The 13,086-nt window shown below is 38.0% G+C and overlaps 1 protein-coding gene across 7 annotated transcripts in view; it reads left to right on the top strand.

Annotated features, from left to right (window-relative positions):
• The first annotated feature begins 2,765 nt into the window (after window positions 1–2,765).
• Window positions 2,766–13,086, top strand: part of ITGAV (integrin subunit alpha V) — a 48,022-nt gene continuing 37,701 nt past the window's right edge. For all 7 annotated transcript variants that reach the window (XR_003251806.1, XR_003251807.1, XM_026055104.1 and 4 more), the window contains exon 1: window positions 2,766–2,892. Coding sequence is in view for 5 of the 7 variants with exons in the window: in XM_026055104.1 (XP_025910889.1) it covers window positions 2,766–2,892 (127 nt within the window). In the remaining 2 variants the exon portion in view is untranslated. The remainder of the gene's footprint in view (window positions 2,893–13,086) is intronic.

Raw genomic sequence — 13,086 nt, 5'->3', positions numbered from 1 at the left:
GAATAAAAGTTAGTCTATATCTGCTAAACTAAATCCTAGTACTGTCATTTATCATAAATTTATCCATGCAGCTTTTACAGGAGCAGGCTCTAATGGTAGTAAATACTAAGTTTTTACATATGGAGACTGATCTTTTGCCTACTGAAGTAAATAGAAATACGTGTATGAACCATCCTCCAGGCACAGGCCTGTGATTCTTCCTGAATTATAAGAAAGGCAACATGCACAAAATGCAGACTGGAATACCTGAAACCCCCAAGCTCTCTTGAAGGGGAAAGAGAGGTAGTGGTGAACAGYGAGCGAAGTGGTGTCTGCAATTAAATGTTTTGTAGAAAACTTGAGTGAACTGTTTTGCAGCATGATTAGCAAAAGACATTTAATAAAGTCAGTCTTGTTGTATGGTTTCTGTCAAACTTATGATGTCGGTTACTTAATTCCCACACCTGTGCTGTTGCTTTGAAAAATTTTGATTTATCACCTGTTCTTTACATGACACAGTTTAAAAAAAAAAAAAAAAAAGTAGAGATTAAGTAAGTTTAGTCCAGCTAAAGCTATTTGCATTGATTAGCTTTATAACAAATGAGTGTTAATGGTTCCTGAAAGCTCAAGCTTCTGTTTTATAGTCTATTCCAACCTGCTGGATACCAAAATAAAGCACGCTTAGAAGTCCAATATGAAAGAACTTTTCTGGGAGTCAAAATGGTGGTATTGTGTCAGGGTACTATATAGTGCCTGGCAGAAGACGTAGCTATGAAACTACATGATTGAACATGACTTTATAAAAACTAAAAAACATCTTTCATATGTGCTGTGCTTTAAAAGAATTACATTTGATAATCTGTCTTTCTAGTATACAAGGATATGAAAATACCTGATTTTCTTCATTGGCACATGGCGAAGTACTGGTGAATGATTATTCCTTTAAGTACACCCCTACACATAACTAAAACTGCTGAGGATGTGAATACATTCCCAGTCGTGTGCGCAGCACGTTGGGCAGCTTGTTGTACTCTGCAGGGGATGAACAGTATCAAAACGTAATTTGCGTATTCCCATGACTTTCCCTCTGTTCCCCTTCCCCAGCATACCCAGACCAGACACTTCCTTGTACATAAGGGGTATTTTGTCTAACATTACTGGCAGTATACAAGCCCAATGGCAAAATCCACATACGTAGCCTTTTTTTTCCCTCCCCTCTCCCACCTTGGGAAAAGAGGTGACTAAATCTTTGTGGAGTCCCATAATGATTCCTTTTATTTTCTTAATCTTCACAAAGATTATCTTAAGATTTAAAGTACGTGATTAGAATGGGAATGATTTCTTTCTTGTTTTTTTTCTTTTAAACAAATATTCAATGATATAAATATTCAGTAATATAAAGTAAACTGTGAGGCAAGTCACCACCTGTTTGATAGGTTTTAATTACAGTAATTAATGTGTTTCTTTCCTTGGCATTATATATATATATTTAAATATTTCTGTTATAACTAGAGAAAACATCTTAACTAAGTTGATAATGACATTTCAGATTCTTGTTTTTAGAATTGAGATAGTTTATGAGTGGCAACTTAGAGGAGCAAATTATTGCCAAGTAGCCAAAACTTTCTACCAGGGTCCAGAAATTTTTTAAGATTCTGCACATTCAAAAGAGTTGAAAACTATTAAACTATACGGGTTTTCATATCAGTTGTGCTTTGATGAGGTACTACTTGTTTGTATCAGATATTTACATAGTAGGAAGTAACACTGTAGCTCTGTACTAAAATCAAGTCTGGAAGGCAACTATTAAAACCCAGCGCAAGTCTGATGAGTCTGGATCTGGCTAACTGTGACTGTTCTCTCCAGCCAGCCTTGCAGCTCCTTCAGCTAAGTCATTTTCAAAATAAAGTGACCGTAATATCTGATATAGGATGATAAGAGTTGCCTTAACCAGCTACGTGCTCTCTTCTGTCAGACTAAATGGAAACAACAGAGCAGATTCTGATAAAAGTAAGCGTTTAGTTTTACGTCTGTACTGTATTTCTAATCGACTTCTTAAGGAAAGTGCTGAGTGGCCAAGTGCCTCTGCTAGAGGCGTCAGAGTTCCTGGAAGTTGTTAATAATCTTGTTCCGTTTTTTATTCGGTCTCTTTCTTCTTTTGCAACTTCTGACTTTTGCCACCTGCAAAAGCATAATCTTGGAGCCGTTCTTGCTCAGAGGCACTTAAGAACATACTTGCATAAACAGAGATTTATAGAAGTACAGCAGGTTTTAATAAGGAAATGATTGCTATGTGAGGAATTTCAGAAAAGATTCATTAATGTACAAACCTCTGGTTGACAGTAACTTGGGTTCTCAGGTTCTCGATATTTACTAGAACTAGGCTGACTCACCACTTCTTAATATCTTCTGAGCTCAATTTTGTATATCATGAATTATTCTTATGTACCAAATTAACCAGAAATGATTCCAGACAGTAACTTTCTTTAATCATAGGGGTACATGATTTCCTGTTCTCCTGCATACATATGTATCTTTCAGAGGAAAAAAGAAAATAAAAGGTTTATTTCATTTTAAATATCTTTTTAAGAAAGTCAGAATACTTTTAATTAAATCTCCATTTATCATCTTTTCTCTTTCTCTTATTTTTGGTCAAACTCAAAGTAGTTTTAATCAGATTTGTGTTTCATGGGTAAGGCCTTTGCTTTCTTCACTGTACAAACGTCATAAAATAGTAATGTCTGTGTGTTAGGTTTTTGACGCTTTTGTTTTCTTTTTGCTGCAGGATGTTTCTTCTCGTGGGAGCTCCAAAAGCCAATACTACGCAGCACAACATTGTAGAAGGAGGCCAAGTGCTCAAATGCAACTGGAACGCGAACAGGAACTGCCAGCCGCTTGTGTTTGACCCCACAGGTAAACGTAGTTCCCCGGCGGGGAGGAGGGTTTCCCTGCTCTCTACCTGGTGCGACCGGCCAGAAGCCGTGGAGGTTCACCGGGGGGTTGTTCGCAGCCGATTTGATCGCAGCAGCCTCATTTGCACTGGCAGCTAGTCAAGGCTTGGTCCCCCCCCCCAGAATTTGCTCGTCCTTGGTTCGCGCTGAAAGCCTGAGCGAGCATACGTTGTTCTTTTGTTTTCACCTGATGATTTGTTTATATTTCTCCCCTGTAATTTCCAGTAATCCAGTAAACATCTAGCAACCTAATTCCCAATGAGCCCAGTGGAAATTAGGTGCCTATTAAGAACATGGCATATGAGGAAAGTTACCTTTTTTTTTAATATCAGTGGAGGTGGTGTATGCAAAAATACTCAGAAATTTAATCTGAAACTTTGGGAATGTAAACTTCAAACTGTGATTTCTTTTTTTTTTTTCCACATGTGGTTTTATAATATTTGTGACATTTATGACAGGAGCACTCAGGATGCCTCAAGTCAGAGACTTACCAATTTCTAAAGTATGATAAAGCTGAGCAGAAACGATGCTGATGTTAATCATTTCACTCGATCTTCATGCTCTGGTACACATAGTGATTTTCACAAGCTGTAGCAGGTCATATGAGAGTGCACTGCATGTGCTTTTCTGCTTGAGCCGTTCAGTGTTGAATCCTGTTTTCCACAGCTTATTTTGGGCCAGTGGAAAAACCTTTGCATGTCGTGGGAGTGGATTAGCAAGACCCATAYGGTATGGCAGAGGAAACACCTGTGCTTTTAAGGTCTAGTTGGTTACAATCCATTCCTGCCCTTGCTGATATTTTGACTTGGCAGTCTAAAGGCTGTCGTGTTTATTCAGCCTTTGCAAATCATAGTACAATACAGTGGAGAAGCTCCTCTTCCAATTCTGTTGTCAGGGTATACCACCAAATGTTGTTGATACTCAGATTTTTCAAGTCTGCATGTTTTTCTGAAAATTGTTCTGTTATCGGTTCTCTTGTCCCATTCCCCCCCCCCCAAAAAAAGTGAGGTACATAGTGATACATATAAAACCTATGATACGTATAAAACGATATAAAACTTGTCTCTTTATTTCGGTCCACAGGAACTTTTCTGACAGATTATTAAGATCTCTAGTAGGCTGTAAAGGTGTGACATTTTGTCTGCATCAGTGTTAGACAGCAAATTTTTTTTTTTCTCTACTTTGGGTTTAATGTTTATTGAAATACAAATGTGTGAAAAAAACAAACAACAAGTTCTCTAATTAATGTTAGCCACCAGTGTAACGGCCAAAAAACTACTGGGGAGGAAGAGCCTCCTGGGTACCAGATGAAAGGAAGTATACAACTTCAAATGGGAATTGCAAAGCATTTATGAGTTTGTGCTGTGAGTGTTTGCAATAGGCTTTTCCATATACCGGGCAGAGTAAATAGAAACAAAGGCCATGCTGCTGCTCTTAAGGTATATGCTACAAGCAGTGTTTGGTTTATAATATTGCCTTTAAGGAATGGGCATGTGAATTGCTTGAAATTTAGCAGTAGTAAAAATAGCAGGTCATAATGGCTCAAGATTTCTTTCAGTCATACTTTAACTCATTGCGGCTCTGTTGCAATGAATTGGGAAATAATGTATTTGTCTATTGTTCTCTGGGTGAAAAGGGGCAATGTATTCCAGCATAATAAAATAATCAATGCTCTGAAACCAAGTAGAGTCTCTTTTTCTGTTTGTATAATACAATGGCTGATTCCTTACATTAYGATGACAATGTTTTACTGCCAATGCAGTTTAACCTCCCCTTGCACCTTAATGTAGCTGGGAATTAGGAAATACTTGTGATTCCCTTCATAGGGAATAACAATCAGATGATTTGACCGCTGATTTGTGGTGCTAATGGGAAGGTGTTTTTTGTAGCTAAATAAATGGAACCTCTGCAAGAATTCAGCTTCATCCAACAGTGCTTCAACATCTGTGTAATGTATGATTCGTAACTGCAGAGTTATTGTTTAGCCATGACAATGCAAAGGAGACTGTTTTCAAGATTATCTTCCTGTTTTGTTAATGGGAAAAGTGGTGCACCTTCTGTATATTTTCTTAGATGAGTTTCTTCAGAGTTTCCTTCTGGTTGTTTGCAGCTAGTGAGAAGTCTGCCCTGAGAYGGCAATGAGAAGGTTCATGCTTGTGGCTTTCTTGGGAGCTCTCAGTTGGCCTGTCTGTTGATGTCGAACCCCATACGTAGAGCTAGAAAATTAGCGTTGCCTGCTAGAAGGCACGCTGYTATTCCTCTCTTGCTCCCTGACTCCCTGTGCCAGGTGGAACAGGTAGGAGATCCTGGACCTGGCCAAGCCAGTGCGTCTCGCACCAGAGCGGGAGCAGGGGAGAGGCTGTGGCACTGTGCGGCAAGTGTAGCAAGGGAGCAGAGGAAAGAGTGAATCTTGTTCTGGCTGTGTAAGGTTTTCTGTGTCCTCTTCCTCTGTGGTTATATCACAAATAAATATGAGACTGGGGTATTAGGACAAATGAGGAGGTTGTCTCCCTGCGCCTTCCTAGGCCTGGGGTTAGTAAAGGCTCTTAATCGCAGATGTAACTTGCTCGGTTTGGCGCTCAGTTGTTCAGGAACTCCTTCCTGCTCTTCATGCCTGGCTGGCAAAGCAAGACAAACCCCTGTGCAAGGGAAGACAGGCCAAGCGTGCTGTCCCATGAGTCTCAGACAGCCCTTGGAGCTGATATCACTGGCTAAGCAGTGCTAGGAGATAAAGGCTAAACTGAAAGAAATACTTCATCTCAAGAGAAGAGTAGATGCTTTACTGAACAGTATACATGGTTATGTATACTAATGACTTCCTAATGCTACTAGGATGCAGACCAGTGCATGGTTACACTTTCCATTGTAGAGGCAGTCTTTTAAGTATGGCAGTGAATATAAAGATATATTTTCTATATATATATATATATTTAATTGCTGATGGCTTTGAAAATCCAGAAGCAATTTCTCAAAGGCAGTTACTGTCTTTTCCAAAAATGGATTCAATCATTGTTCCCACCACAGATGTAAAACACTTTTTTTTTTTTTCCCTTATTCTTTATATGCTCTGGATTGTGAATACCATAGTTCTATAGAGGGGAAAAAAGAAGAAAATCATTTCTGTGTCAAGATGAATCTTTAGTTTGATTGGGCTTTTCTTTGATCTTCTGTAACTATTTCTTTTAAGCCTGCTACTTTTCTAGTTCTTTTTTTTTTTTCCATTATTTTCCTTCTGTTTTTCTTTTGTTTTCTTCTTAAACATATTCCTGGTTAAATTTTCCTCTAACCTCATGGGTCTTTTTCTCTTCCACATCCATTAAAAAGGCCACATTGAGCTCAGCTGCTCAGCAGTGGCTCTGCAGAATTGGATTTTGTTTTCTGACGCTTGCTGCTGGCTTGAGTACCTTACTTGCACAAGAGCTTGGCTGCTTACGTGAGAGAAATGCAAGAGCTATTACATAGCCAAAGAGAGAAGGTACATGCTGCTTTATGTTAATTTTTGGAGGAGGGGTTCTTTGAGTACTCACTCCCACTAATGTTTCTCCTTACTCGCATTTACCCTTTCCCCAGCTCCCGCTGAAGAAAGCAATAAATTACTAAGCTGATAATCCCCACTCATACAAAATTTACTGCTTTGTTTCCTCCTTTCTGCCCATAGCCGTTCAGTTCAATCAGGAAAGGAGCTGGGCACCTCACAAATAAAAGTCTGTTCCAGGACCTCTTGCACCTCTCGGAGTGGTTGGTTTTGTAAAGTGAKTTAGTGTTTTCTTGCCAATTCCCAGCACTCCAAGCCACGCTACGGATATTTCATTGATACTATTGTTGGTATCTAGCTTCTTAGTGAAGGCACTATGTCAGCAAACCTCCTTTTTGGCTTTGTCTACTGTGTAGAGAATTCTTTTAACGCACAACARTAACAATGTATATATATATATAATTTTTTTCCCTTAGCCTGTGGTGTTTTTTTTTTCTTGTTTAAAAAAAAAAAGCCCCATAACCTCGTTAAAGTGTATGTTACAATTTTTAAACTGCTAGCCAGAAAAAAAATTGTTCACTTTTCCTGCACAGGTCATTTTCTTATTTGAATCACCAATATATTTGTGAATGGGAGGGAGGACCCCAGCACAATGGTTATGCTCATGTGAAAATATTAGACATTAGAGAACATTCTGTGTGTGCATCTGTGTGCATGTGTTTCTGTGTATTATACTAATTGCGCTTGACATTCTGGTATACATGGTGGCTTTGGAAGGCAAAATGTTTATATTGCACATTAACACTTCCCAAATGTAAAGATGCTTCACTGTGGGGCTTCTGAGCATTTTAGCATTGACATCAGTTGGCTTTGATTTAACATAGTTATGACTATGTGAAAATTGCATAACAAACGTGTGGTAGAAAATGCCCTAAAGTGCAGGGGTGCATATAGCTGTGCTGCTTGTGCCTGTGCATACATGGCTACAACATTTCAGGGAATTTTTTTGAAAAGGCTTGTAAGCAGCCAAGCTTTTCAGACTGATTTTTTCCTCTTAGGAGCACATAAAGGTTAAAGTTGCAGAGAAACCAACCACCCAAGCAGCACTTCCTCCCATGCACGATCTTGTTGATCCTGTATTAAGGTTGCAAAATTGAAAGACGATGCAGTGCTTGTTTCTGTAACTCTAACTGGTTATGCTGCAAAGCTAGTGATAGAAATAGATCTGATAAAAAGTGCTATATAAGTGCTAAACATTTTTCCCCTTATTTCTGTTTATCTTGTTAATTCAGTAGCTAAATATGCCACCATCATGAAATTAAAGTTTCTGGTATTCATATTTTTTGTATACCCTGGTTTCTTACTACATTTGCTGCACCATTAGCGCAAGTTCAACTGAATTGCTATGTAAAATATTTGGGAATTTTTTCTTATGTCTCTGTTGACTTTGAGAGTTCAAGAATGTGTAGGTGGGTGTATTTCTTCAGGACGAGCACCGGGGGAAATTTGCATTCAAGATAGCATATTCTTCAGAATTTTCATAAACATATGACAGTGCCATAAACATTATGATTATATTATTTTATGTCATAAACATATTAGTAAATCTGTTCCTTTGCAAGGTGGTGTAAATTTCCCATTCAAAAAAAGCAAAGCTTACAGGTCAAGCTGGGTAAATCTTTGTCATTGTTCTTATCCCTTCTCCMTGCAAGATAATTTTGTGACTGAAATTGTAGAGGTTTGTTTGTTTTTGTTTGTTTTAACCTATAGTAATAAGGGAAGATCTGAATTTTATACAAAAGAAAGAATCTGGGAGAGTAGGTAGGAAAATTGTTCTTACAGTTTGCCTTAAAAAAGTGTTGTTTTTTTAAATTTTCTTCTCTCCCTATTACGTTCTGCTAAGGTGCTTAAAAAGTGCCACTATTTGAATACATTTTGCCCTAGTGAGCCCTAGTACTAATCTGGCCTTTCTACAAAACTGACTGGAGGGATGGTTCCTCCCTTAGAAAGCTTACAGTGAGAGGTTGGCTTCAGTTGCTTTTTTTGCTTAGCAGCTTCTTCCAGGAAAAACGTATTTCTTGCGAGTAAGCTATAAAAGGAATGAACTTAATATAAAAGCCCATTTTCTGTTTCTGATCACTTTTGAGAGAGAGGTTCAATAATACTTGTTTTAAAGATATATCTGTTCTCCCTCCCCTTTTCTCTTTCCATGGTCTTCAAGGATTAGCACAGCAAAGCTTGCACAAATGCATCCACCCATTACTGAGAAGGTATTTCCACAGTCTTGCCCAGGGAATAGATTCTTGAAAAGTTAAGGTTTTCTATGAGGTGTATTTATTTTCTACAGTTGTCCTTTTTTGTGTATAAAATTGAACATGGCTTTTCTTTGCAAGGAGAGGATTGAAAGCTTATTGAACTAGACAACAACAGAAACAGTAAGAAGGGTGGTTTAAATGTGTTCTATGGCAAAATCAGCAAGTCACCTTTGCTTTTTTATTTATTTATTTCACAATTTGACATACATAGAAAAGCAGGGTGGATAAGCTTAGCTAATTGTCACATCTAGATAAATACCTCCATCATTTGGCCATGGAATTTTAGTGAGTGGGAGTACTCTGAATTTTCATTCTGACGAGCATACAAAAATTCTTCAGGGACCCATGTAACCAGTTGGAGTTAATAAGGCTGTACACGTGTGAGCAATATGTAGTAAATTAATGTAAACCAAATGACTTTCCTATGTGCTTGTTTTCCAAAAGGAAACAACTTTCTTCATAATACTATTTTACTTTTCTTTTCTGGTGTCTTAACTCTTCATCAGTCAAGAATACTGGGAGGTGGGTGGGGAGAAACAGCATTCTTTGTGCTCGCATAGCTTTTCATAAAAATGTAACAAAATGGTCTGTGATGATAACGTTTCTCTTGCACGTTGCAGTTTTTCTCGTAAAAAGCTGCTAGTTTTTGAATTAAAGCTTGAATTGGGAAATGTGCCTGCTGCACTACAGAATGCTTGAAAGTACAGCTCTTTGTGGCAGTGTCCAAAAGTGCAGTGTTGAGACTCTGTTTCAAGAGCTTCTGCATTTAGACTAATCTGACAGAATGCAGGCAGTTCTATGAACTGTTACAAAGGAAAATATGCTCATAAAACAACTTTGAACTTTTATGCTAATGAATTGCAGATTTTTTGAGAAGATTTTCTTTTTAGCACAGAAAGATCTGGTTGCTCAGACAGTGTATTGTTTAGCTCTTCTGTTATACATAGTGTCACAGATTGATGCGCTGCTGAGTTTTCATTCCTTCTTTTGGTGAAAGACTTTCCCTACTGCTTTTATTCTCTGTATCAGATCTCAAAATTGAAGATTGGATACTCCTTACAGAAACTATTGAATACTAGAAACTAAGAGCATCTCAAATGTTGAAGTCCCTTTTCAGCTGTGTGTGTGTTTTTATTGCCTCAGAAAAAGAATTTAATGTAGCCTCTGACTCGATAAAGTTTTATCACTTTAACAGTTAGTTTTACTGGCCCCTATCTCTACACTTTCCCATGTGTTTTGCCACAACAGAGTCATTTTAAACGAATTGTTCTTAATTATTTTTGGCTGGAAGTCCTTTGAGACTGATTATTTTGATCTGTGCTAAGGGCTGGGGGGAGCTAATGATAGGGAGAATACTACTAAAAATTCCCCTGTTTTCCTCCTGTGAATTCCTCCTGTGAATTCCTCCTTATATTTCCAAGATTTTTTTCTGTTCCCAAGTGGGTGACTCTAGACAATAGGAGGCTTTGTCTGGAAGCCTAAACCACCAGTCTGGCGAGGCTCTATCTATCTGTGACCTATTTAGTTTGAAGTGGGTATTTTAACTGCTTTGTGGAGCTTTATTCTGTAGTGTGGCACAGTTTAAGATATGCTTATGTTGGGAGGTCATGGCTGCAGAGGGTGTCAAGAACTTAAATTTGCCTTTTGAAGATTTTGGTCATTTGTACAAACAAGTCAGCTGTTCACAACTCCATCTTTTCCACCTATGGAATAAGGAGACAAAGTAATCTGGGGTAGGTTGATAGTTTGTGAAAATATCTTGCTGTTACAAAGTACTGCTTTATTTTTACTTGATTGTTTTATTGGTATTGCAAATAGTTAGGAGATTTCAATCTCGAAGACTATTGATTTCATCAGCAACAGACCAATAACTCTTGTGAAGACTGTTCATTCATTTGTAGTCAGAGGAAGCAATTTTTATCTCACTAAATCTAGTATTACCTCAGTCCCATTGAAGTTTGGTTGTTATCCTTATCATGTTGTGCTAGTATAAATGAAATCTGCGCTGGGCTCGGGCTTCTGCTCTGAATATAAAAGAGGGAGGCAGAAAGTGTAAAACTTCCTTCACATTATTATAGCTGACAGTGGAAAAATCCTCATGCTTTTGTGATTAGGTAGGCTTCTGAATGAATACTGTTAGCTGTGTGTGAAGCTGGATCTCAAGCRTATGACTAGTTGGAACAAAAAGTCTCTTGCTTGCATTAGGCAAAGGGAGAAGATGCAGTTGTTCCAGCACAGCCCGGAGGAAGTTGCGGGAGTCTCCTCCTGGAAGGAGGAAGGGGAGTAGGTGGGAAGCTCCGTAGTCCTGCTCGTCACTGAGTCATTATCTAAACGCTGTTGCTAAACCAACGTGAGGCATCAGCTGCCTCCCAGCATGGGGACTTTCAAGTAAAGATAAATCTGTACTCGTTCTTGGCTCATTAGCTAAGGTTGAAATCTCTATGATTTTAGATGGAGGACAGCTAGCTTTATACCATGTAAAATTCTGGGTGATGAAAAGAGCGCTCTTATATATTTTATAAGGTTGTCTTTCTTTTGGCTAGCTGCATTGAGTTTCCATTTACTTAGAACTGGGACCATCATTTTGCATCAAATTGGCATAGTTATGAAGAAGTTTATTTTACTGGTGATTTTGTGAATTAGGTGAGTATTTAAATTTTACAGCTTCTCAGGTATTCCTAGTACAATGACACTGCAGCAGGCTGTATCAGTTCACTTATGACTATCTCAGTTCAGTCCAGATCAGGGCAGATGTTTATAGTCCTATTTCCTCATTACCCTACAAAGAGCAAGGATTTTGCTTCCAAGCAGGCTGCATGTTACAGATGCCAACTCGGTTCACTTACCCAGCTGCAGTCACTTAATAGTAACACCATTGTTTATATAACTGATAACATTTACATAGGGCAAAGAAGGCAGCAAAGGTGAGAGCCAAAAGAAATTCAGAAATATACCTTCCCTCCCTGAAAATTTTTTAATCTTTTTATTATTATTTGGAGGATGACTTTGATTTTTTTCTCCTTTTCTGCAGTTTCTACTTATCATGCTGATACTTCAGATTTGATATATAAATTGAAATCCTATTTAATACAATAAAATGACCAAGTTCCATTGGTCTAGCAGTAACAATACATCTATATAATAGATTTTTTTTTTTAAAGCAGCTCTGTTCTTTACTTCACAACCCCATCACCCCACCTGGAGGGTGCGTTGTGAGACTCAGCACTGTTGAGTTGGCATGTCAGCCCTTTTTCCCTAATGAAAGAGTCATGTGAAATAATCATGTGATGTCTAGTACAATGAGAAAGAGCAAAGGAAAAACCACAGCATAAGCTTTCTTTACAGATATAAATAATACCCTATGGTCAAATGACATAATCCTGGAATTAATGACCCATCAACTAGAAGTCCCTGTAGTGGCTGCATTTTAATCTGACAAATAGCTTTGCAGAAGAACTTGGAATATTTTCTTTAATAAAGCTAGTCAGAACCTAATTTGTATTATCTAGATATATTTGATTGCCTGTTTAAAGTGTACAGCATTGGTTTAAAGACATTTATTGGGTTTTCTTGAGACATTGAGAAAGAGTTCAGAAATGCATGAAAAATAGCAGTGGCTATAAGAACTGTTATAACAATGAGATTGACTATATCAAAACATTGATTTGATTTATAAAGCCTTGTATGTTTTAATCCTGCCTGTATTAGTTTCCTTCATTTAATGTAGATACTGTTTTTAAAAGGTATTGGGGGGTGGGGAGGTTTTACTACTACTGAAAAGTTAAACCATGATAAAATAATAATGAAGACAGACTCTTTATTTTTACTATAACATAGAACGGCTGAAGTCAGTCCTGTAACCTCCCTTGACAAATTTACTTCACAGTAAAGCTGAAGCACCTTATCTTAACTCTGATTTGCTTCAGTGAGGGCTCACAAGTAAATGCTTTTAATGTTCGTTTTCCCCAGTCAGGAACAGAAACCCAAATGTTTCCTCATCTGATGCAAGGGGTTTTTGATGACAGGGTGTTTTCCAGATTTCCTCAGAGAATTGTTTTCTGGAGCTGAGGGAAAGCCTTATAATATATTTACACAGTGTTTTGTTGGGAGAGGGGGGATTTTTAAGGGGAAGGGGTAGATAAAGGTTACTTTTTCCTCTTTAAAGGAGAGTTAACGTCAGATTTGGTCAGCTTTCTTTTTTTTTTTTTTTTACTTGAAAAGTCCATGTTTCCAAAGTGTGTAATTTTTTACTTAGTGTAGTTCATGTGTTTTAACACATTTTCCTGTGTTATAGTCAGTCTTAAGCAGAATAGCAACCCCCTTCCCACCAAGACCCTGTCAGCTTTAGAGAACCCATGGAGCTCTG

This window comes from Apteryx rowi, unplaced genomic scaffold (genome assembly GCF_003343035.1).
Source record: "Apteryx rowi isolate R43461 unplaced genomic scaffold, aptRow1 scaffold_983, whole genome shotgun sequence".
Taxonomy (NCBI): Eukaryota; Metazoa; Chordata; class Aves; order Apterygiformes; family Apterygidae; genus Apteryx; species Apteryx rowi.
This window is presented reverse-complemented; position numbering and strand designations above follow the sequence as displayed.